The sequence below is a fragment of the Rhamphochromis longiceps genome, linkage group LG23 (assembly GCF_057381845.1).
Source record: "Rhamphochromis longiceps isolate RC_006_pf linkage group LG23, R_longiceps_female_GT1.1, whole genome shotgun sequence".
NCBI lineage: Eukaryota > Metazoa > Chordata > Actinopteri > Cichliformes > Cichlidae > Rhamphochromis > Rhamphochromis longiceps.
Window position 1 is genome coordinate 1,606,613 of NC_140578.1, and position 26,621 is coordinate 1,633,233.

Genomic DNA, 26,621 nt, shown 5'->3' on the forward strand with positions numbered 1-26,621 from the left:
CATTCAATTTAATACACAAGGGCACTGCATGTATTTTCAGTCTTCTATATACTGTATTGACTATCTGCACAGTAGGGTTGGGTGATATGACGGTTACTGTAAGACAGATTTATGAACTGATAAGGTATAGCTACAAGACTTTGACTGGAGATGGTGCAATTAAATGAGCTGGACAGCATATTGGCAATATATAAATGACATTGTGTGCATCTGTGTGTTAAAGCATCTGTATTTATCCGGCATCACCAGATCAAGCAAAAACAGACATCCCCATTCACTTATCTATAAACGCTATAAGATATCACAATATTTATCATCATCACGACATGGTGTAACATCCAAATCCATCAGAGAATCCCATACATATCACCCACTCCTACTGCAACCAGCCAGGCCTTTTAATCAGTTTAGTCTGTTCTAGTGGTTTGTTCATGATTCTGTTAGGTACCAAGGAATGCTTTCCACGTGTTTCATTAAAGTGTTCTGCAAACCTGCGTCCTTGACTTCCTGTTATCTGTTCAAAAAGAAGCCTTAAGCACTGTTCTAGAGTTCCCCGTGTGAGTGATGTAACCCGATTCCACTTGGGCGTCTTTCTCCACGTACATATTTACATAAATGTGTGAGGCCATGGCCCACACTGCTGACGAGCGACGTCCGCAGAGCTGCTCGTCTTGCCAATGGACCAATGAGCTTGTGCAATGGTGATGCGTCTGCCTGCGCCTGCTTCACATGTGTCGGAGCTTTCGGATTTTAGTGAAACCTGCACATGATGATCACCTGATCCAGATTGTTCTCACGGTCATGTTTGTAGTTTTACGCTCCTAGATTCATATTTTTGGATAAATCTATTTTTTGTGAGCATTCTTGATTTCCAAGTCTGTAAATGCATCATTGATGATCTGCTTGAATCCAAGGAGGGCGCATTGCTATGGTCAGTGTTGGGGAGTAATGGAATACATGTACCTGCGTTACATATTTAAAATACAAAATATGAGTAACTGTCTTCCATTAGTTACCGTTTAAGAAGGTGATATTCAGAATATGCTCTCTCTATTTTTAGTAATTCCACTCCGGTGGAAACCCAAACAAAACGCGCATTAAGAGGCTCTAATGTCTGTCTCAATCTCGCAGCTGCATAATGATGTGAAGAAATATTTTTAAAATTATTATTCAAAAAATGATTTAATATGAAGGCAACAGGCAGAGTGTTGCAGGCATCGCCCTAAAGCATGTAGCCTGATGGGTGGTGTAGTCCGTGATGTGTCTGTGAGCGAGGGAGGAGAAAAGGAAAAGTAGGAGCTGTCACGGAGCAGAAACGGGAGCTGGAAGCATGTAAATATAATAATAATAACCACTGCAGCCAAACAGAGCCTGACGAGCCCAGTTGTAAGTAAGCTGTTAAGGCTCGACTCTACACAGTGTTCGTGTTTTCCTCCGAAAACAATAAGCTCCGTTGGAGCCTTTCAACGCCTCTCTCTGTCTCTCACTAGCAAAGTTGACCCAGACAACAAAGTAAAGCTAGTTTTCAGCTACGAGCCCGACACGAACCCGACGAACCCTTTACTACGGTTCGGAGCCGCGGACCTGTTTTATATACGCGCGGAATAGTTTTCTACACGAGATCGCTGCAAAAAGTGCAGCTTTACCTAATGTCCACCTACTGTTACTCATTTATATTAAGATTTAAACATCTTGTTTGTTGGTGGTGTTGGTGTGGAGAGTAACCTTCAGTAATAGTAATAAATCACCAGTGTTGGGACTAACGCGTTATTAAGTAACGCGTTAAAGTAACTACGTTATTATTGTGGTAACGAGCACGGTAACTAGTTATTATGCCAAAATCAGGAACGCGTTACTCGTTACTGGGATTTAGATAGGGTCGTTACTCGTTACTTCGAGTTAGAGCTGGGCGATATGAGATTTTTTTCATATCACGATATGTTTTTTTCATTTCAGGCGATAACGATATCTATCACGATATAAGCCAAATAACTATATTTGTAAGATTTAAATGTGCCGTTGCTCACAAGTAAAATGTGAAATAATCAGCAGCTTGTTTTTATTTAAATATTTATTTCCCATAATAATCAGAATCAGAGTCAGAATACTTTATTGATCCCTGGGGGAAATTATTTTTTGTTACAATAATAAGTTCAACAGGGTAGATGTACTTAAGGAACATGAGACTTTTTCAGATAAATAAAGGCAAATATTGCAAACTACACAAAAGGCAGCCGCTAAAGCGTTTAAGTTTCAAAATAGAACAAACAAAACAGACTAAATTGTCAATTCCACTTAGAAACAAAATATTAATTCTAAAAATAAATCTTAGTTTGTTTTACAGAAGAACAGACAAAACTGACTAACTTTTGTCAATATCAAATAAACTGAGAACTAAAAGGAAATTCTCAATCTCTCCTTGTTGTATAGCTGAGCTTTTCAAACAGTTTTAACAGTTACTTTAGTCTGACAAAAGCCGAATGACGAATTAGCGCTTCCAGTCAGAGACTGAGGCTACGTCCACACGTACACGGGTATTTTTGAAAACGGAGATTTTCCGTTTTCGTTGTAAAAAATAATCCCGTCCACACATAAAGGCAGAAATGAAGGAAAACGCTGCTATGAACATGCCAAAGCAGCAGGTGGCGCTAGATTCCTAACCGTGCAGAAATGTTGGCCAATCAGAAGTCTAGAAGCCTCGGTGGGAAAAAGTAAACAAAGCTGGGGCATAGAAGCAGAACCGAGTCGTATGTGTGGACGGACAGTAACTGTGTGTATATGTAAGCATTTAAACACTGCAGAGAGTAGAATTAACAGTATTGTAGAAATTCATTTCACCGAAACAATAACGTGGCGCACAGTGTGACGCATGCACCAGTTTATTGTATTTCCAGACTTGCTTTCGGCACAATTTACAGTGCACGCTACTCTGTTTTTTGTCAGACTTGAAATAGCCGAAATACCTTCACACTACGGAACTTCTATGGCTCTTCCGTTCGACAATCTCTCCGGCATTGGAACCATCATCTGTTTTCTCTTCGGTCACGCTCGGTTGATTTTTCTAGTCGGCACACTCATTTCCTCCATTACCCGCTGGCTGCTTCCCAAACAAACACACGTGCGGCTTGGCACTTGTGCTGTACGTAACAAGTCACGCGACGTGACGCTGCGGCTGTGATTGGTTCGGCTCTGCGCTACTTAATTTGGATTGGCTGACTTTTTTTTTTTTTTAAGAGGACAAGAGCGGCGAGGTCTATCGCGATATCTTAATTTCTCTATCGAGTAAAAGTTATATCGCGATACATATCGTTATCGTTCTATCGCCCAGCTCTACTTCGAGTGGTGGCTATCGCGGAGCTTCCACAGATTCAGTAACATTAGCAAGTGGTGGAGGCCAGCAGGTGGATGAAGGAAAAGAGACCCGAGGCTAGGGTTGCCAACCGTCCCTTAAAATACGGAATCGTCCCGTATTTCGAAACAAAAGCACACGTCCCGTATTGAGCTAATAAGGGACGCACTTTGTCCCGTAATACAGTGAGAATCAAAAGTAGTCTATAAATGTTAATGGAATTAACGCTTTGTTTGAAAACATAATTCCCAGCCCCTCTCCTGCTTTGTGACCAATGAGCTGACAGCACACTTATGACAATTCGAGTATGACAATTCAGATTACCGCTCATCTCATTGGTCGAGGAAAGGTCGCTTGCGGAGAAAATACCGGAAGACAACAGATGACCACAACAAGAAGCATGGTCAACAGGGAAACAAACGCCGACACTGCGGTGCAAGTCTCGGACGACAGTACACCTAAAGCTGGGCAGACACTGTGCGATTTTTTCAGTCACGTTATTCAGCTCCTGCTCAAACTGCACGATTGACTCGCAGGGTTAGACGTTGGTAGGTCACGATGTACTCTCACACTATACCGCCCGATGCTCTGATGCGACCTGAGTGCTCACACTGTGCCTCCATAAAATGAAGGTTATAACAGAAAATCTGTCGCTCTCTCTCTCTGTCTTTCACTCACACAGACACACCACCACCACCAACTTTGCTAAATTGCTAATGAAAAACATTGTTCAGGCAGCTGTGAATGAGCAGCAGTGTAAATCCAACTATTTTCACGGTTGTTGTGGTCGTGATAATTTTGTGAGGCCACATCGAAAAGGCTCGGATGAGCTTTCCAAAGTTCTACAAGTTGTGCCTCCATCGCTTGTGTCCAGATCACACGCTGCACAGCCGCGCTGCGCCGTCTTTTTCACCGACGTTTACGTGTTTGCGCGTGAGCGGCTGTGGTGAGACCCTCACGAGCGATTGATGATCGGGAGCTGGTCGTGAGGTGTTAATCGCTTCTCGTTACCCCACGTATACTACACGACGCACGATGAAGGCCAAAATCGGGCCGATCACCAAATCCGTCGCACGACTCAGAAATCGTCTCAAAATGGGCCAAAAACCGCACAGTGTGAGCCCAGCATTAGAGCAGCAATGTTTATTCCCCTCAGAGAAAGGGAAGAATGGGAAAAGGAAAACACCTGGCTGGAAAACGTTAATATGGGCATGTGCAGTGAATATCAGCGCTATGTGGCCAGAAGTGTGATAATGTGGAGGGTTAGGGTTAGGGTTCGCGAAGGGCGAACTGAGCCTCCACGTGTACAAACCATGACGGGGGGTCATGGAGCCAAAAGTCCGGCAGTTTCACCGCCACAGCGAACGTAGCTGAAACAGGAGGCGGAGGTCCGGCGGCCGCTGATATATCCATAGCGGGGTCTGTGTTATCTGCGGCCCGTTGCATGCTCGAGTCAGGGGTCACCAATGTGGAGGTAAGCATTAACGACACAGAGCTCTCAGTCCTCACTCCTTCTTTATTCGTCTCTCAACAACAACTGAGCATATCGCGCCACAAAACACAGGAACACATTTCCTTTACACTGGGTGTGAGTGGAGCCCTCTAGTGGTCCACCACAATAATATAATTTATTTTGTGTAATAAACATCTGCAAGGATAGATGATTACAACAAATAGATGACTAATACATAAAAGTAATACATAGATGAATAATGATGATGAGTTAAGATGCGTAATCATGGGAACAAGCGGGTTTACAAACAGGAGCAGCTGATTAGCATTAGAAAAGCTGAAATAATACCTCAACTGAAGCCAATTGTACTAAATGCACTAAATGTGCACAGTTACAAGAATATTTTTCGTTCTATTGTTTTCTATTATTTTAAGTTAAGCAGGACAGAGTGCTTTTAAAGAAAGATTTACTTTTATTCTCAAAAGTTAAGCATGACAGGCTTCTGTTTAAGAAAGAGACCTGTTTTATTGTGTTAATGTTGTCATTTTGAGCTAAAAATAAATGGCTAAATGATCATTTGTTTCCCATGTGTTCATATCACAAAGAATAGAATATGCATGTACTTAAATCAACTTCAAGTCAAATGGTTAAAAAAAATAATTTCACACACAAAAAAAGAGCTAGAAAATTCACCACACTGGGAAGGGTGAAGACAACTGGGTTGCCCGGCCCTGGCCACGAGGTGTCCCTTATTTATTTTTCAGGGAGTTGGCAACCCTACCCGAGGCGGCCGCCGGTCCGAGTGTCAGGTGAACTGAACTTCAGGTAAGAAGTTATGACCTGCAGTCTCTCTGGGTCAGATATGAACCAAGTTTAGGTGGAGTTTATTTTCGTTATGCTGACTTTTTCCGTACTGTGTGCTAGCTAGCATGACGGAGTTTCTATACAGCTGGGTGGTGCTATGAAGTTAATGATGTTGAACTTTATTTTGTTCATAAGTTATTAGAGTTGCCAACCGTCCCGTCTGGTATTCAGAGAAAATATTACGCGTTTCTTATTGAGGTGAAAAGGAACAGTTTGTCCCGTAATTCAGCTACAATGGAAAAGACACAAAGCTGGAGTTATTCTGTCTTTGCTGCACAGCTGCCTCTTCTTCTTTCATTCTCCCCCCTCCCTCTCCCGTTTCTACTTCAATCATGAAACTGATCAATGATCAGCTGATCGGCTCTCTTGTTTGTTTATCGCTCACTTTGCGCCGAAAGAGGAAACCAGCGGATGTCGCGCTAAACAGCAGCAGCACGTTTAAGCTTGATCAGCTGTTGTTAGAATTTATTTAATATTAATTTCTAGTATCAGCTGATGTTTGCTGGAGCCACAGCTGTAAAGCTGCTGGTCATGATGTCGGTTTGGATATGTGGTGAGAGGGAAACAGGAGATGTCCTTACTGGATCATCAGAGCTGAACAGGTGATGGAGAAACAGGTTTACCTTTTAGGTGACATGAATGAGTTGAAGGGAAGTTATGAACTGTTTCTGAGAGACAAATAACACCAGGATCCTTTTTTAGGTAGCTGACAGCTGGTAACTGTGCAGGGGCGGGTCTAGCAAAGTGTTGCCAGGGGGGCATGTAGGGCATTAACAGGGAAAGGGGGGCACAAAGAAATACTTTTCTTTCTTATTCTCATTTAAAATGTCTAGCTTTTAAAAAATAATTATCTGAATCTTACAACAAACGATTGATAGATTGATGCATATATACCATCAGAACAGTGAACATCACTGTCACAACAGTGTTTGTTTTCATTCAAAGGCTTTATGATTTTTCCTATATTGGTGGGCCGCTCTCTAGTCAAAATGTCCGGGCCAATTTTCTGTCCCAGTCCAGCCCTGTATGCAGCTCATCTGCAGTCTGGTGTTACCTGCATCTTCTTATTCAGAAGGCAGAATTTCTGAGTTCTGAGTACAATCAAAGCACCACGACTGCAGTTTTTGTGTTGGATGTAAAAGGCGCACATGACGCTGTGACGTAGGCTAGAATCATGGCAGCAGTCAATGACGGTCCAGGCGTGGGATTTCTCTCGTGGAAATATGCACATTATCTTTTCCTTTCTATTGGTCGGTGGCACAGTGCACTGTGGCAAGTAAGCAAGCTAGAAGGCTGGCAAAGTTATGGAAGCAACACATTAACAAGAGAATTCTGAGTAAAACCAAAGTTACTTTCCCTAGTAACTAGTTACTTTGAAAGTAACGAGTAACTTGAAGTAACTGAGTTACTTTTGAGAGAAGTAACTAGTAATGTAACTAAGTTACTATTTTAAAGTAACTTACCCAACACTGTAAATCACACAGCAATAGTTCATTCATGTAGTTGTAAGAAGCATGATAATATATTAAGTAATCCAAAGTATTTAGAATACGTTACAAAATACATTTTGGGACATGTAATCTGTAGTGGAATACATTTTAAAAGTAACCTTCCCAACACTGGCTATGATTAAGTGCACGTGCAGTTGCACATACAAAACACCTGATCGTTAACAGCAGCAACGTCGTTTAAGGTAGAAGCAGGCCTCATTACAATAAACCTGATCAATAATCAAAACCAAATCTGGGGGGGAAAAGTTTTATATATTCATAATTACTAAGACGACATTTACTGGAGCTTAAACTTCAACACATGCACAAAGTATTTGTTCTTTTCTAACCTCCAACAACATGTTCGGTTCCTTAGGTTTCGGTGGCCTGATGGACACAATTGTTTTAATTCAAACATTTAAGCCACGTCCCCACGTGACCAGCAGAGACTGTAGTCCACAGAGCACAAACACAACATATTGTATATAGAGAGCAGCCTGTTCATGATTATGTCATATAAGGAGGAATCTGGATGTTCTCCAAAAATAACCAACACATGGTCAGAGTCCAAATCAGCTTTACTGGTCCTCAGCTCTATCACACACACACACACACACACACACACACACACACACACACACACACACACACACACACACACACACACACACACACTGCAGCAGATGAGAATGCACTAAATCTGGATCCTGCTTCTTAACTACAGATTCACGAAGACGTCGTGCACGTTTTGGGGACAAAGCTTAATCCTTTACTCTCAAACACACAGCTTTGCTTCCCCCACCCTCCTGCACTGTGTTGCACTGGAAATCTGCTCTAACACACAAGGCGTTAGATAACTGTCTCAACATGTCAGCCACTCGCAGATCTGTGACAGCTTTACATGGCCTGGTGAGGATCAGTAGTCATCGCGTAGGGGGGTAGCGGTTCAAATTCGATTTACGTCCTGACAGGTGTTGTTGTGCTGGCAGTAAATTCAGATGCAAGTGAGGTGTGCTGTACACGAGTTGAATTAAGATCCCTCCACGTGATTTCGAAATCTGCATCCGTGTCTCGTTCAGCCCTGCTTTCACAAGTCTCAGCGGGGAAGAGGCCTCAGAGTTTTTATTTCATCTTCCACTTTTGTAGACTCCGGCCAAAGAAGCTTCCTCAATGAAATTGTGTCCATGTCAGCTCATGAATTTTGAGGAGGAACCCTGCATAAGCTAAGACGGCGCCTTTTGAGTATTCAACATGAGTCCGAGACATGATGCTCTACAATCCCACAAAGAGACAACCGCTGACCATCTCGTCGTTATGAATTCTGTCCACATCCAGCCATTAGGCTGTTGGTGTATCTCTAAAGCCTGTTTGGGTCTCGGCGTTGTCTCCCCGTTGCTTCCTAAACCCCGTTATACTTGCTTGAGGTAAGAGAGAATGACGGCAGTCGTGCTTCCCTCCCGGCTCGTCTGCGAGACTCTGACACTAAGCCCATTATGCTTCCATTATGGGGCTTCAATTTTCCTCTGAGCTTTTCACTTCTGACACGGCAGCTCCCTCCCTCCTCAAACCGCAGACTCATACCCCCCAAGGCCTAGTGCTGCACGGCCGTTCAGTTAGGAACTTCAGTACGTTTTTAAAGTACCAGCCCTGATTCTTATTCAACGGCAGTTATTTAAAATTGCACTAAGATGCATAATATGACAACGTTACATGTAAGCAGGCGTCAACAACAAAACATACGAGACAAAGCTAACTTTGCACATTTATACTTCAGTAATGTTTTAGGGCAACTTTAATTTGACAGCAAAGTAATTAACACTTATGAGATTCAGCGTCTTCCTCAAGAAGCTGACATGTGGCTGCAAAACTAGTGAGTACAATTAGCCACATAGCAACACAGCAAACCATGTCATTTGTAAGATGTTATTAAAAAAGACACTAACACCACATACATGACAGCAGTGTAGCCTTGCATGTACCTGAGGTGAGGCCTAGCATACAGTTAGTGGCCGAGTTGGCACCCACCTGTCACGCCAGCCCAGACCCATCTTTAACTAATTTGGCGATCATGTGGAAAAATAAAATCCAAATGGATTCTCACAGGGAAAACAAAACCGTGCTATTCCTAACTGTGGGAAACTACTGCACAGTCTTCAGAGGCAGATTCTGGGGCGATTTTTTAGTTTCAGGGTGAGCCAGCAGGTATTTATAACAAGCATTATTGTCAGCATTACTGACACCTGCATGCAACCAAAGCCTCCTTAATCCCGACTAGAAACAGAAACCCAAACTTCTTGTTCCTTGGCTGATAAGTGTACACAATTTATTTACTATTTATTTATTCGTCAGTACAGAAAAGCGTAGCTGGGATGTTGAGGAATTATAGCGTCATTCTGCACACTGCCTCTCCTTTACTTTCTCTCTCCCGTAAAAGCCATACCATGTTCCTGCTTTGGCCCGCTCTTAATGCAAGCCTTTACCTCGCCACAGCCCTTCCTCCATCTTTTCTTTATGCTGCAGCACGCCCCCCACACCCACTCTCAGCAGCAGCGTGGTTAGGAACCCAGCAGTAAGCAAAAATCCCCCTGCTGCTGAAACAGTCTCCACTAATACCAGATTGGTTTAGTGGTGGCTTGGACTGCGCTCGTGTGCGTTTGTGCAGGTTTGTGTGTCCTCCACTCTGGTGCCTATGTGTAGTTTGCGTTGATGAAGAAGCGTTGCCACTAACTACCGAAACCAAAAAGTTGATGTTTAAGACTTAAGGCGGCAAACAGAGGCTTGGTTCTGAGTTACATTTGAGATTTTTCTTCAGTACAGCTACACGTTGTCATCTACCTGATTTGGCTACCTGTAACCTATCGGATTTCTGTGGAGTGGAAAAGTCCCAGTTTCACATTAAAACAGCATTGAGCTCACAACCTTGAGGGTGTCATTGAGAGGCCTCCGTTTGACTCCAGCTCCTCTTTAAGACTCACTCCGTCATGCTGCGGATCATTGTTCACTGCAGGCTGGATGAAGTTGTTTGGGGAGAAAAATGTCCTGTCTCAACGCTGCAAGATTGACTTTCGGTCTGAAAACAAATCCTATCTATTTTGCATGTTAATTTATTCCCTTTTGCTTGAGAAGGGAAAAAAAACAGTTTCCTTGAGGAAGTTTGTAATAAAAGCCTTGCGATCGATGATAATGGCATTTGTGCTTGTGTTTGTCATCTTCGCAAAAGCAACAGTGGTGGAGTTTCCACAGATTTATTTGTATACTAGTGCTGTAAGTGGCGTGTAAATTATCCTAACTGTCCGTGTGGCTCTTTATCTTTGTAAGCCAGTACTATTAGACCCTATCCATTAATGCCCATAACCCAGCCAATCAATGCTTAAATAAAAATCAGCTCAATTTGTAGCATTTTATGCAAACGTGCAAACTCCAACCAGGCTGACTCTTTGCTTTTTGTTTTTATAATGCTACAGGAATAGCTAAAACACAAAGGAATCGATATCACTTACGTTTGGGTTGTGTTGGCCTGCTCTCAAACAAATGCTGCACGTTGCTGCATAGAAATGAGTTTCATACGGATGTACACTGTGCTGTAATTTCATTATAATTCTATACATGCTGCGCTTAGCCAACACCATAGTCACAGGGAGTAAATCCATTGTAACTCGTGAGCTTTTATCAATGCAGCAGGAACTGCATGTGTGTGAGTGCCAGTTACAACTAACGACGCTGGGTTCACTGCACTGACACGGAGCCGACACGTGACTGTTTTGTGTCATTTCGTGGTAGCGTCTCAGGGGTGACGGCGCCGATCGTTCTGTCTGCTGTTTTGGTTGAAATGTGTTCAACATGTGAATTTTAACAATTTTGAAATCAGTGTCTATGAAGCAGCTCCAGCGTTACTTTATGTTGTGCATGTATTAGGATGCTTATGTGCTAAACTAAGAAGGCCTCTGTCACACCCTCACGTTTCCATTGCAGACTCCTGCTGGGACTCACTGTTATTTTCTGTTTTCACGTTAAGTACAGATGAAAATGTGCAGAGGAGGCCTTTTAGGTAATAATTACTGCAACTAAAATTTAATTTAATAACTAAATAATTTTTTGTAGTATTACAGTCATCTTAGGGTATTTTTTTACTGGCCTCTCAGCAAATTGTTTATTTACCAGCTCGACATGTGCGAGCACGCTGCCTGCATATGGATCATGTTCCCGCTTTGCCTGACTACAAAGCACATTTGCCTATATTTCACAATTAGTTAGCAGCTCAGGGATTAAGGGTAGATTTGACAGTGCAGTGCTGCAATCTGCTGTTGTGTCTCTTTAGCACTGAGAGGATCAGAGAAATAGCCAGCGAGCATCTGTTTCTGCACTTGTTTTATTTCTCTCTCCGGCTTTCTTTCCTTAATCTCTCCTCATGCATCTTTCTTGTCACCCCCCCCCCCCCCCCCCCACCCACCCACCCACCCACCCGGAGAGCGAGAGCGGAAAGCAGTATCAATCACTGTTAACTGACTGACCACTGTCTGTTGGTGGTACTAAATGGATCCCCACAATTGAATAGAGGCCTAAGTGTGTGGTAAATGCTCTCAATGGGTAAATGAATTTGCGGGTTAACTCGCTCTAAGAGCGTTTCAATAAGGCAAAATAATAAAAACACCTACAGCACATATTTTTCTTTTGATATATTAAAAACAAAGTCCAGCTGAAAATCTTAAGTCTCGCATTCATCACCGCAGGCCCGGAGTACGAAAAGAAAGCAGCCGAGCGTAACCCAAACACAATCCAGCTTTATTTTCCTCATATAGATTTGACTGTACACAGTTCAGACCATTACACAGAAGGCATAAATGAATAAATTCAGTGCTCTCTTTTACATCTTTTTCAAAGACACATGGCAATAATAAATAGCGCTCATGAAACAAGACGATCAACACGTTTTCAAACTGTACAAAATTTACAGCAATTGAGATGCAAAGTTTGGAGGCAACACAGACTGAATGAAACTGTCCTGGTAATATGTTTGTTATTTCATTTAACTGTGAAACTTCGATAGAAGCTCAAACATTACGCTGTAATTACGGTGCACTCATCCTGGGGGTAACAGATGTTTACTCATGGTTGATGTGGGTTATAGACTGCATCCCTTTTTTAACTGTCACATATGAACACATGAACAATTGTAATGTTTTACAGTAGCTCAGTAATTTAAAACGAATGTTTTGATCTCGAGTACACTATTCTTCTTTCAAAACTTTGTCCACGTTGCTTCCAACTGTCATTTCTAAGTGATAAATGAAATAATCAAATATGAGATCTTCCTAAATTTGTTTTTTCTATAATACATTTATTCTTCGTTGTTTTGGAATTTAACTAACTGTAATACATCTAAATGTTACCCCCGTGTTACACTTTATATAGTTTTAATTTTATCAACCAAATAATTACGCTGTAATTTTAGAGCTGTAATCTCGAGTTTCTCTGAATAGTGTCATCTTGTATTTCTTTATTTGCTTCCTGGTATTGAAAACACTTGTTTTTTTCCCTCTTTTCCTTGTTTTTTTTTTTAACAAAAGAAGTACCCACATGAATAAGACTCTGTTTCTCTTTTGAAGCAGAGATCAAATCTAAATGATGGTTCCTGCATGCTCAGCAGGTCAAGAATCAGAAACACCGAATCGTTCCACTGTTTCAGTTGTTGTGGGTCTTTAAAGATGCAGCTGTGGGAAATGCATCGGCCCGGCAGTCGTGCCAGCACTGACGCTAAAGCATCAGCCCTGAATGTGGGGGACTATCGGTAATCCCTCTGACATGCAGGCCAGGCAGTGGGAGAACAGGCTGATGACACATCTGGGGTCAGTAAGTAGGTTGATAGCAGGCAAAGCTGCACTGAGTAGATTACCAAGAGGCGCCTGGATCAGACCGAAGAAACTCAAGAGAGTTTTTATCTGTGTTCCTGCTTGTTAGCATTTTAAGTGTCAAATTTATGTTTGCTTTTCAACGTCTGCAAAAGAATCTGCATGTGCATACAAATGGATAAGATGCGGGGCGTCTTTAGCGGTTAGAACTGAATATTTCCAAACCGTATACATGTCTTGACTTTGCCTTAAACATATAAGCTTTTTATTCCTGGCGAGTCTGTGTCTGAGATAATTTAATACTGACGGACGTCTGCTTCCAGACCAGCTTTTACACAGATGACAACAAGTCAAGCACCTATAAATATAGAAGAGAGATCTGCTTTGTAGCAAACAGTGATCGCCCTCATTCAAAGAGGGGAGACATAAACTTCTAATGAACAGACGGACGGACAGAGGAAAGGACGGGCAGACCAACAGTCATCTATTTCCTAATAAGTTTGAGCACTATGTTAAAAACAACAAAAGCATCAGCGTGGTTCAAAATTAACACTTGTGCCGCTCTTTTTTTGTAAATTTCTCTCCCAATGAAACACTGTTTGTTGCCTTGTGCATACGTCTCTCCTCCTTTTCTCTGCTCTCCCCACATTCCTGTCCACACGTGTAGAGAGACGAGGAGAGTAAAGTGCATCGCCAATGTAAAGGCTTGGATGTGGCTGTACGGCAGGCCTGCTCAGTATGAATGAGAAGCATGCAGGTGACTCCTGGGTTTCGTAGGGACTTTGATCTGGATTGTGTCGCCCTAATGTTGTGTGGTTTATTTCAAGGGATGAGACGTTTCTCCCCTGTGAGCATTACTCCACCGATATATTTGAGATCCGGTCTCACTTTCAGAGAGTGAACGAACAAAACAAAGTGTAAAAAACGATCGTATGATGCAGAGTTGACTCATTCTGTGTGGAGGCGTTCTCGCTGCTTCCGCTCAGACTACATATCTCGATGGCTACCTCACCAACTACGACTGCTGCGGGACTCTCCCTTCTCCTTCGCCCAACATCGCACCCGAAACATACCAGCAGTGGACCGTGGAGAACGATAGAAAGAAATGTAAAAAGCCTTCTGAGTCCACTTTGATGTTTCCCCACAGTACTTTTTTTTTACCATGTCTGAGACTCAAAACTGGGAATGGTCCATCTCGTCCAGCCATGAGGCGGGGCTGGTGGGGAAGTCAGGGTATCCCGTACTGCTCCCTGTGGAGAGGTCTGAGGTCGGGCCTCCTGCCATGGCCCTCAGAGCCTGTCCCACACCACCCGGCCCCCCCTGTGCCACCAGGCTGTCCATGTTGAAGCTCAGGTTGTTGAGGAGAGGAGTGTGGCCGGGCAGAGAGGCGATGGAGGAGGGCGACTGGGGGAGACCGTAAGGGCTTCCCGCTCGGATGTCGTGGTAGGGCTGTCCCGCCGCGTCGACGGAGAAGCCGCCGTTCAGCGTGTTGGTCACATCGCCGACGCTCCCGTAAAGCCCGTTGGCGTGGCCGAGATCTGACAGGACCTGGTCGTCTGCAGAGGAGAAACCGTCACTTAGCACGAGGAGTGTAAAAACTTTGAGACATCAACAGCGCCGTCACCTGTGCGAGCATTATACAGTTGTTATATTTCAATACAGTTAAGTGCTTTTACGAGTCAGATTTATTGTGGCAGATTTCATGGAGGTACAGTAAATGGACGAGCCACTGAAGTCTTTGAAAGGCTTTTCGGTTCTCTTAGCGAGAAAGTGAGAAAGGATGCTCTTTCTGCTTCATCTCTAACCGAGCAATTACTGCAGCACAAAATATTTGTTTCCATCTCGTCCCTCCCCTGGGTGGCTTCAATAACAACAACGCCCCAGAGCGCTTTCTCTCTAATTGACTAAAAGCCTCACATGCTTTATAGAGTTTCTGTCACCATGTTTTCATTTCTCATAAAAATAGCCTTCTTTGGCTTGAGGACTTTTATGACTACCAAAAACGGGGTGTGCAAACATTAAATAACATGGCATGTCTAAAACGCCGTTTGCATCCCACTAAGGACCCTCTCTCTTTTCCAATAAGCTCCATCATGGTGACAAACAGAGGCAGGAGGATGCGTCAGCAGCCACAGGGATGTGTGACGGGAATGTGAAATGAGAATGCCATTTTGGATTTGCCCGACTGCGACGCCACGCGTTGATGAATGCTAGAAAACAAATGAAACGCCACAAAGACACTTCCAATTGCCGCGGCGCTCGTGTCATTTAGCAGCTTCTAGGCTCCCTCGATCCCATTAGCACGGCAGCATGACGGACAATTCCCTTCAGGGATCTCACTTTTAAGCAATAAAAGCTGCATACCTCTGAAGCTCAGCTCGCTGTCGCTGAGTCCTGCGTCGTCAGCTGAGCTCTCCTTCTCCACTTTAGTTCCTCCTCGGCTGCGTTTGACACTTTTATAAAACTGAGTCCAGCGATGCCGCCCTGCGTCTTTCTTCAGACGCTTTTCCTTCGCTCGCCGGTTCTGAAACCAAACCTGTGGAACATTTTATTTATCGTTAAGTGCAAATGAAATTATGAAACACTCTCTGAAACATTATCTCCAACTAAAAATAAATGACAACAGGAACGATACCTTCTTAGTCTGACTTCAGCCTCGGCCTTTGTTTGACGCAATATAGCGTCACTCTTTATAAATGTGTTTATTTGCAACCTGAGCTTTTAAATTCACAAATAAACTCATCAAATTTTAATTATCTCACAACAGTCGATACCAGAAATTTTAGGTAGGAAAACAAACGCATGACACTAAAGTGAATATGTGAAAAAAATGTAAGCTTTGCACGTGGATTCTCAATAAGGTCTGATCTTTTTAGCTCTGAAACACTCTAAAATACTAAATATCCTCATTTAAATTGTCAGTTGTATATATAGAACACCAGGATCTAAGATTGAGATATTTAAGGATAATATGGAGGACGTATTTACAAATATAAATCAGAAAAGAATGTTTATTTGTGGGGACTTTAATATTGACTTATTGAATCCAAATCATAATAAGAGTACAGAAGAATTTATTGATTCCATGTACAGCATAGGTTTATTTCCACTGATAACAAGACCGACCAGAATAACATCTCATTGTGCAACTCTATTAGATAATATATTTACAAATATAATAGAAGGAAAGATAAAAAGTGGGCTGTTAATCAATGATATAAGTGACCATTTACCAGTCTTTGCATCGTATAATTGCCATTATAAAGTGAACAACGATGGACATAAGATTATTTACAAAAGAATAAGAACAGAGAAGACCTTAAATTGTCTTAGAAATGAACTTTTAAAGCAAGATTGGAATATTGTATATGAACAAACAGAAGTTAATAAAGCTTACGAAGGATTTTTAAGAACATTTAACACATTACTTGATAAAAACTGCCCAGTAATTGAAATCAATAGGAAACACAACTATGCAGGAAGACCATGGATGACAAAAGGACTACAAAATGCCAGCAAAAAAAAGAATACCTTATATTGAGAATTCATAAAAAAGAGAACAATAGAAACTGAAATGAAGTATAAAACTTACAAAAATAAATTAACTAATATAATGAGATCCTGTAAAAGAGAGTATTACATTAAAAGGTTAGAACACAATAAAGATAACACAAGAGATATATGGAATGTATTAAACAGAATAATCAAAAATGAATCAAGGAATAATGATTACCCTGGGTACTTTATAGAAGGGACAAGAAGTATTAATAACATGGAAGAGATAGTAAATGGCTTTAATGAATTCTTCGTAAACATAGGGCCAAAACTGGCAGAAGAAATAAAGGTTGATGGAATAGAAAGGGACACTGGTGAAAATATTGAAAGGAATAGTAGCTCAATGTTTTTAAGAGCAGTGGAAGAGAAAGAGATTTATGACATGGTTAGAGGACTTAAGAACAAAACCAGTACAGACTGGAATGATATTGATATGGTAACGGTAAAGACAGTTATTGATGGTATCGTAAAACCATTAAAATATATATTCAACTTGTCGTTTCAAAAAGGAGTTTTTCCACAAAAAATGAAAGTTGCTAAAGTTATTCCCATTTACAAAACCGGTGAAAGACATCATTTTACAAACTATAGACCAGTGTCAATACTCTCCCAGTTCTCTAAGATACTGGAAAAACTCTTCATAAAAAGATTTGATAGTTTTGTGGAAAAATATGAATTAATGACAGATAGTCAGTATGGGTTCAGAAGCAACAGATCAACAGCTTTGGCACTGATAGATTTAATGGAAAAGATAACGGAATGTATGGATAATAAGAGGTATGCGCTCGGAGTTTTCTTAGATCTAAAGAAGGCGTTTGATACTGTTAATCATGAAATTCTATTAAAAAAACTGGAAAAGTACGGGTTTAGGGGAGTGGTTTTGGAATGGCTAAAAAGCTATGTAGGGAATAGGCAACAATATGTACAAATAAATGAATATAAATCTAATTTGATGGATATAGCTTGTGGAGTACCTCAAGGTTCAGTACTGGGTCCAAAAATGTTTATTATGTACTTAAATGATATCTGCAGAGTATCGGAGATTTTAAAGTTTGTAATATTTGCAGATGACACAAATATACTGTGTTCAGGTGGGGAATTGCCACAGGTTTTGGAAATGATCACACAGGAATTAACGATATTAAAGAAGTGGTTTGATATAAATAAATTATCATTGAATCTAGATAAAACCAAATTTATGTTGTTTGGAAACCAAAAGAAAAACATCGAAGTAGAAATATGTGTTGACAATGTATATTTAGAAAGAGTAAATGAAATAAAATTTCTTGGGGTGATCATTGACCACAAGCTCTGTTGGAAGCCACACATTACTTATGTTCGGGGGAAATTGGCACGGGGCATTGCCGTCCTGGGAAAAGCAAAGCATATGTTGGATCAGAAAGCACTGCACATTTTATACTGTGCTTTACTACTGCCATATATGAGCTACTGTGTAGAGGTCTGGGGAAACACATACAAAAGTAACACACAAACAATAACTATAATACAGAAAAGGGCCATTAGATTAATAAATAATGTAGGGTACAGGGACCATACAAATGCACTCTTTGTCAAAATGCAAGCTATTAAATTCCAAGACTTGGTGAAGCTTAAAACAGCGCAAATAATGTATAAAGTCAGAAATAAATTGCTTCCCAAAGAAATCTGTAAATTGTTCATAGAAAGAGAAGGTGGGTATAACTTAAGAGGGAAATGGAATTTAAAAATACAAAGTGCTAGAACCACTTTAAGAACTATGTCAATCTCAATTGCAGGAGTTAAATTATGGAACAGTCTAACAGAAGAAATAAAAGACAGTCAAAACATAAAACAGTTTAAAGTAAAATATAAAAACCTAATTTTAAATAAGTATAAGAATGAAGAAAACGGGGTTAACCCAGGATGGTAATGTTGCTGGTAATGGTGTTGTGGTTCTTTTTTGGTTGTTTTTTTGTTTTTTTGTTTTGTTTTGTTGTTTTTCCATAACTTGTGTATCTGCAAATATACACATTCTGTATTTTTCATATGAAAGAAACTATACTGTGGTGGGGCTTGCTAATTTCTTGTTTTTGATTTATGTATGTTATGTTTTGTTTTACTTCATATGTTTATATGTTTCATATGTTGTTTGTTTAATTTAAGACAAAAAAAAATTAAATGAATGAGAGGTAAAACTTGAGGGGGTAGGGACAAATAAGTAAATACTTCAGCCTACTCCTTTTCAAACAAATAATGGAATGATATTTTGTAATGATTGTGAAGGCACATGTTTGAAATGTTTGAAATAAAAATGAACTGAACTGAACTGAACTGAAAATTCAAGTAAAATGCATGTGAATTATGTTGTTTCCAAATATGTATTTGCTTTTTAACATTTGTATCAGCACTTGAGAGGCCGGGATTCAGCGATTCCAAAGTAACTTGCTTCATTACAAAAACTCGATCCCAGTGAGTCAGCTTTCTCAGGGACCTGCAGGATATAGCCAAAATACTCTACCTGCACCACTCTCATGTCTAACCCCGTCTCTGATGACAGCTGCTCTCTGACGTGGCGTGCAGGCTTCGGCGAGTTTTTGTAGGCACTTTTGAGGGTCTCCAGCTGTTTGGCGGTGATGGTGGTCCTTGGTCTCTTGGTCCCTGCCTCTGAATCATCTGAAAACACCACACACACGAGCGTGAGTGACTTCTTCCTAGATTTGTCATGTTGCCTCAGCAGGCACTGCCCTCAGGCCTTCACATTGAGCGTGTCTGTGCTCAGTGAAGTGAATGGTCATGTATAGAAGTGTATTATTGTCCTTGTGCATCTGTCCCACTCCCACAGCAGAGGACATAAATCTATTCACTGCCGGAGGAATGGAGTGATTGGAACAGCACCATATAAGAGCATTGCTTCACTTTGCATAATCAATCAGAGATGCATGGACATCTGAGGAGAGAGGGAGGGAGAGAAGCAGCACACACCCACAAACAAACAACACGGATCCACCGGCAGGAGTCGTATTACCGCTTTGCACCGTGAATACAACTTTATCCATGATTCATAGTGTTGTGATTCTGGTGTAGTTAAGTGAAGTCATCAGCACTAAACCAGGTGGATAAAAACTGCTAAGAGTTATTGAAACATCTCTTTTGTCATATTTTCAGTAAACGCTCGTTGTAGCCTAACATCGAATGCTCCTGCACACCTACCATTTTGTTTGGCGGCCTCGTAATCCACCTTGCACACCAGCCTCCCGTCTTCCATGAGGTAAAACTCGTCCCCGGTGGCCAGCTGTCTGCTGCACATGATGCAGGCGAAGCAGTGCAGGTGATAAACAAAGTCCTGCGCCTTCCGCACAACCTGTGTCGGCGGGATGCCCTGCTGACACGATGCACATTTTGTACCAAAACGTCTGCAGGAAAACATGAAGGAGAGAGAGAGAGAGAGACGCCATGAAAAAATTTGTAAAACGCCGGCAGGGTGGACTGATGGAAAGAGTGCGAGCAGCTGAGATTAAAATTTCACACACTACATGACTATTTCTTCATCTGCAGCCAAGAATGATGGCACAGTGTCTGTATTAATAGGAACTCCAGCTGCTGAGGAGGGAAAAACCATCCCTGGAATGTGTTTCTGTTAACGGTAGATCTGCCAGCAGACTGATAGATGGACTGGATCAGTGCACTGTGTGGGTTTGAGTGTGCATCTGCATGTTTGCATGTTTATGTGATTGCAGATGAACTAGAGTAAAAAGAGAACAAGAAGAGGAGGAGAAGGAGGAGGAGGGGTCCTCACAGTAAAGACACCCCGAGGAGAACCAATAAAACACTGACTCGGGAGAGGCTTTAAATCACAGCACAGACACACAAAAATAAAAAGAGCAAGGTGAGGCCTCCAAATCACCTCTGGGAAGCAAACACCAGCAAAGCTATGTGTATGTATTATTTAGTATGTGTGTCTGTGTGTGTTTGAACATGCTACAGCCCCCACCAGCACTGCCCCCTGGGTCACCTAACACAGTTAGCTCCCAGTGAGACTCCGGAGCTCTTTAGGTCTCTTTCTAGCTTTGAGCATTAAAACCTTTCAAACATGATTTAGTAAAAAGCCCCAATATGCCGATCGTGTTATGGATAAAAGTCAAACTCAATTTTCTCCTGCAATGCCTCAAACATCCAATTGTTGAAAGAATAAATGGCAACTAGACTGTGAAATAAAGGGATTTTTAATCTTTCCTACAGTGTGACAGAGCTGCCACTACACTGGGAATCAGGCAAACTGTGCACATTATGAGGGCAACCAGCATCACACATGTTCAGTCACAACAAAGAGGAAAACCATCAACCCAAGCAAACACACCTGCAAGCTGTGTTTCTGTTGTTCTTCATAAATTAGGGGAAAGTGGTGAATATGTATTATTAAATAATTAAAGGTAAAAAGACAAAGGTTAGCCTAATACACATGTATGGCACGATGTTATATTGCTAGCATTTTAACCGTGTTAGCAAACGGAAACCAGTCGGTTGCAATACTAAATGCACCGGAACTATTACAGGTCACAGTCGGATTTTTGTCAAGGAAAATTGTAATATTTGTTAGTGCTGCCCTGGAGAAAGGCTGGGCCAGTGCTCACTCTGCAGGAAACAATCCACGCGGATGGTAAGGGGAGAAAGCAAAGGAAGAAGCGCACTTACTTGAAGAAATCCTCCTTGCAGTAGACGCTTCCTGCCCGGGAGAAACATTTGTCCGCCAGCGGTGTCTGGCAGTCGGCGCACTTGAGGCACTTGGAGTGCCAGTGTCTGTCCAGCACCTTCAGGATGAACTTGTCCAGGATGTGCTGACTACAGCCTGCACACTGAGGGATCTCTGTGACGGAAACAAGCGCAGTCCCGCGTAGTTAACAGAGAAGCAAAGAGGCAAAGAGAAATAAGCGCTTTACGCGAACGAAATTCATTTCGTTTTACCTTTACAAAAACAACAACAAAAAATGAAATGACATTCATGGTGACGGAGAATTGTTTCGCACATTAAAGCAGGTTTTCGGGGTTTCCCCTAAATCTGCAAGCCTGTAGTTTAGTTTTAGACAATAAACTCGGGTTTCACTCATATTTCCGTATAGATATAATAACAATGAAATCTGGAGATTATGTGCATGGATGTTTATTTTCTAAAGGCCCGTCACTTTTTTTAAATGTTATTTATTTTGCTTCTGTTTATATATTTATTTTATTTTATTACGACTTATTTTGCTGTTGCTATCACAGCTAAACAGGACAAAAAATATATAAATTTCGCGTATTTGTATTGTCCGTCTCTGTCCAAGGTGCTGAACTCGGAGCTGTTCGCTTGTAGGGCGAAAATAATTTTCTGACGAAATATTGATTTTTGTTTCTCTTAATTTCGTTAGCCAGATCTAGTTTGACCCTAATTAATCTCCTAATGATTTTATGGGAAGCATGGTGGCAACCAGTGTTAGAAGGTGAGGCGGTTTCTGGATGTAAATCAGGGTCAAGGGGAGATTAAATTAAATTTTTGTTAATGTAAAAAAAAGAAAGGGAAAAAAGGTGTCTTGGCACACCACACGTGCCCATTCGGAGGCAGATATTAGCAATTAAATTTGGCATCGATGATAAACTACAGGTAAGCTGCACATTTCAAGACGTCTTAAAAAGCGAAATAAAATCAAAACATAATTTCTTTCAAAACAAAAACCGATTTTCTGTCGAAGTAGCACATTTATAGAGATCAAACAGCATATTTTTTATATTTTAATATTTGTATTTGTAGCATTTTTATTATTACAGTAACTCCTACTCCTTCTATTAAATTAAAGATTGTAAAAGTCCACCTGCAATGCTCCATAAACTAACATCACGTCAGCATTTGTCTTTAAAGACCTTTAGACTGTTTTTATTCTCGGCCTGTCTTTGTCACACATCTGCATGATGCTACACGACGAGAAAAAACTGTAAAAAAAAAAAAAAAAAAAAATACTGAGAAAAAACAAGTGACCGGGGCCGGTGACCATGAAGCTAAGACACCCACATATCACAACCTTTGCTGTGGAGAGAAAACATATCGGCCGTGAAATCATCTTACAATAACCGTGTAAAGCGCCGGGTGCCTCATGCGTAATCCCCACACACAATACTGCGTGCAAAACCAAGCTCACTGACTCTGCACCGTGGAGGCGCGGACACGCACATTTTAGAGGGTTTTTATGTACTACTCTTAGTACCTTTGGCATTTCTGTGATTTTAATTTTAATTTCAAGGAGGAGAAATAACTGTAACTCAGTGAAAATGAGCTTTTTTTAAAAAAATCATTTTATTTTCAGTATTCATTCGTTTATTTTGCGAAGAGTAAGAACAGATAACCTCATCGAAATATTCGGTCCTTATTACAGAAGCTTAAATAACCCAGTGCGCACACTGTTACACACAGAGGAACATTCCGGCACAGACACAGCTTGGACTGGCTTTGTGTCTCCTCGGCGAGGTAATTCTCATAGAAAGGGTAGAAGAAGGCAGTGAAATTATTATGAAAGGGTGGCCTGTGTCTCGGACTTTAAAATGGGAAAGCATTTTAAATATCCAGAGATAAGTGGTGGGTGGGTGAAGCCGAGCGGGATGGCTTTGGAGAGAGAAGTGGTGCTGAAAGGAAAGCAGCACGATTCTTGGCAACGACAGGGCGTTCGCCATCCAGCTTCAGTGTGTGTGTGTGTGTGTGTGTGTGTGTGTGTGTGTGTGTGTGTGTGTGTGTGTGTGTGTGTGTGTGTGTGTGTGTGTGTGTGTCAGAGAGGGAGAGAGGGAGAGAGAGTAAACCTCGTGTATTCAGGAGGTCTTCTTCGTATCTTATTATCTGTTGCCACCACTCTTCACCACGTGCAGTCTCATCGCTTTGCTCATTTCACACAGCGGGTGAAACACACTTTCAGACTCTTTTAGCAGGGGTGTTGTTTAGAAGAAGAAACGAAAGGAGGAGGAAGAAGAAGAAGAAGTGCACTCTGGCAGCCGTTGGTTGTCAAGCGATTTGTGTTAATTAAACGTGAAGTAAACACTCTATATCAACGACTAATAGCCTGCAGGTTAAGGTGTGGGTGTAATTGCCCTGAGTCAGCAGAGGACTGTGTGTGTGATATAAAATGCTCAGATATATTCTGCTTTGCTTTTATTCCTGAAATAATCCAGGTTTAAATCCAGGATGCCTGCTGGCTCTGCAGGGGGCTGAGTGGCAGGATCTTTATCCAATCTTTTAATCTGTCTCGATTTATAAAATTAAAGAGCATAAGCCCACCATATAGAGGCTTCCCCCCAGTTGGTGAGGTTTAAATACTTCACTGAACAGGCTGGAAGTCTTAGATGACTCTTGTCATATTTCACCGTTGTTTACGGTTTTTTAGTTGGATGGGAGCAATGTGGAAAAACCTGAAAGATTCCCCTCAGTTTTGTTATATAGTTTTAGCCATTTGTTAACAGATTTCAAACCTTGAATGTGCGTCTTTAAATGTGCATCATGAGTATTTTGAAAACAGAGCAGTCCAGTAATTTCGCTCGACGTTATCCCGTTCTGTTGTGGATTATTTTTGACGTTACCCTATTAGACCCGGTCCATCTGTACATTGTTACTAACTGGCATATTAAATAATTAGGTCAGAACAGAAATGTATCCAGTTGCACTTAGACCTTGATTGCGCGAACAGATTGTAAAAAAGAAAGAAAGAAAAGGTTTGGCACAGATTAACAGGAGAACAGATGTAAGGCATTTCTCGCCTTTGATGCTGGAAGGTAGAAAATACAGTGATACATCGACAATTAACTACTAAATATCTGCCCTTATCCTCAATAATAATAATAATAATAATAATAATAATTTCACTTTTATTAGTGCTTAAATTGTAATAAATAAAAGTGTTTCAAGCTATTTAATTCGACCCAGTGATGAGTGTCAGTCAAAGTCAGTGTGTTTGTCTGAAGGGTGATGACAACTGCGCCTGATCTCTTGACCATGCAGACTCTTTTACAAATTAACAGCTGGGAGGCTCCGTGTGAGCCCAGCAACCTGACGCGGGAAGTTAGAGGCCAAACTAGGGAATCATAAATGTTGCCTTTCACCAGAAATTATTTTTCACCCAGGATGAGTGAAAAATATCACAGTTTGCGCTTCTACTCGCAGCCTAACGCAGAATACGTCTTTGCTATCTGAGGCTGCGAAGATTAATTGGACATGCGGGTGGCTGTGAGGCCGTGAAGCAGAATCGTCTACGAGGCGCTTTTGCACCGTGAAATAAAGACTAAGCATGGCACATTAGTGGTGTACGTGACAAACTAAGACTCCCCAATCTCGCTCGGGTTGCTGGAACTAAGCCCCTCTCCCTACAGTCAAATCCCCGCAGCACCGGTTGCGCTCGCCAACCAGTTTCCAGACTGATCGTGGACAGAAGAAGAGGAAGAACAGGAGAAAAAATGTCTTACGCTGCAGTGGCACTCCGAGAATCTCCGGTAAACTCTTCACAGGACTCTCTGTCGGTAGGACCGCCGCACTTTGCATCATCGTGATCCAAACCGGGAGACAAGCGCACGCACATACACCCGCAAAACGGTGGGCGCACTCCCCCGTCCTGTCTCGTGAAGAAAACAAACAATGATGCTGATGTTGTTGGGCCTTCGTGCGATTTGGAGGCTGATCTCTGTCGCTGTCCCGTCAAGCCTCTATTCCTGTTATTTTCCTATTCCCGGGATGGTGTCCGTGCTGTGCCGTGCCGTGTTGAGCTGTTTTGGAGTGGATCAGACAGGCTGCTTGGTCCATTCAGCGCTGCAGGGGCGGCGGGGCCTGACGTCACCACGGCAGAGGCTGACCAGGAGCCAATAGGAGAGCAGGAAGAGGAGGCCCCCCGAAGGCGGAAAGCATCCTCAATAGGTGTACAAGGAAGAAGGAGAAAGGAGAGGAGCAGGGGAGTCTTACATGGTATATGAGAAAGTCTCTGGAGAGGCGGGGCCTCGCTCCCTTGGAGACCATAAATAGCTCACTGCAGTGGCTTCCGGAGGGTCCCCGGGCAAGCAGGGCTCCTTTAGGAGAGGAGGAGAAGGGACCCGTGTTGCCAGGAAAATTAGAGTTCAGCTACATGTCATTTTACTTTAGAAATGATCCACGAAGCAACAAAAAAGAAAGCGTGTCTGCTGTCCACGCAGATTTCCCTGCGGATCGTCCAGACTACAGTGTTGTTTCTTCAGCACCCACGTCTGTGACCAAATGCGATGCAAAAATGTACTTTTATAGAATATCAGCAGGTGGGATGGCGGCATCAGTCAATTCAATGCAAGTAAACGCATTTTTCTTCATTTTTATTATTTGGTGATGGGATTGATTGGCCCTATAAAACACGCATGTAGGCACCATCACACCTGAAAAGTATCCCTGTAATCTGAGGTCTTACTACAGCTAAGGGTGCAAAAAAAGGGAAAAAATAATAAATGAAGCCACACCACAGAAGGAATATTATTGGACACGTCTGAGTCACATTCACAGCACCGTCACCTGTAGCCCTTTTCCCGGCAGTGGCAGCTCCCGTGCAGCTGCTCTCTCAGTGACAGGTAGGATTAGGAGTCTGGGCGCAGTCCTCCTGACACTGCTCATTTCAAACCCCATCGTCTGAGACTGCTCTCCCGGATAAGATATTCCCTCCGGAGGGCCGCTAGTTCAGGCTAGATGAACTCAATCTTCGCTTCCAATTTACTTCAAGCATGGAAAGAAAAGCACACAGTGGCGCTTTGCCGCCGCGGTCCGCCTCCAAACCAGTGCAGGTTGTTTCCATCAACTCCCAAGTCCGTCTGAGGGTCCCAGGTGATTGTTTGCAGCTCGCTCTCTCTCACACACACACTCACACACACCACATGTTCAACTAAAACAAAACCAGTAATTTTTCTTTATTTAAAAAAACAAACAATAAGTGAAAGCATTTCTTTTTAGTTTATTTACCGCTTGGCTATTTTAGGTGAGGTTTTAGTAGTTCAAGCGGTGTATCAATTCGACGCATTTATACCCTTTAATATCCAACACATATTTGAGATCTTCTGTGATGTGA

At 42.0% G+C, this 26,621-nt stretch overlaps 1 protein-coding gene across 1 annotated transcript; it reads right to left on the reverse strand.

The window, feature by feature from the left end:
- Positions 1-11,926: 11,926 nt before the first annotated feature.
- Positions 11,927-25,727, reverse strand: lhx4 (LIM homeobox 4). Its single transcript, XM_085398800.1, has 6 exons — positions 25,012-25,727; positions 21,232-21,403; positions 19,750-19,952; positions 19,058-19,212; positions 15,370-15,541; positions 11,927-14,561 (listed from the first exon to the last, which is right to left on the reverse strand). Exons 1-6 carry the CDS (start codon positions 25,088-25,090, stop codon positions 14,179-14,181), a joined length of 1,164 nt encoding a protein of 387 aa, XP_085254926.1. The 5' UTR covers positions 25,091-25,727; the 3' UTR covers positions 11,927-14,178.
- Positions 25,728-26,621: the final 894 nt, after the last annotated feature.

Bases quoted from the DNA above. Each gene is read 5' to 3' on its own strand.
- lhx4 (XM_085398800.1), bottom strand. From the start codon at position 25,090: ATGATGCAAAGTGCGGCGGTCCTACCGACAGAGAGTCCTGTGAAGAGT. The intron at 19,213-19,749 runs GTAGGTGTGCAG...TGGTGTTTTCAG, and splicing joins CGAGGCCGCCAAACAAAATG to ATGATTCAGAGGCAGGGACC. The intron at 14,562-15,369 runs GTATGCAGCTTT...TCTCCTCTGCAG, and splicing joins CAGCGAGCTGAGCTTCAGAG to ACGACCAGGTCCTGTCAGAT.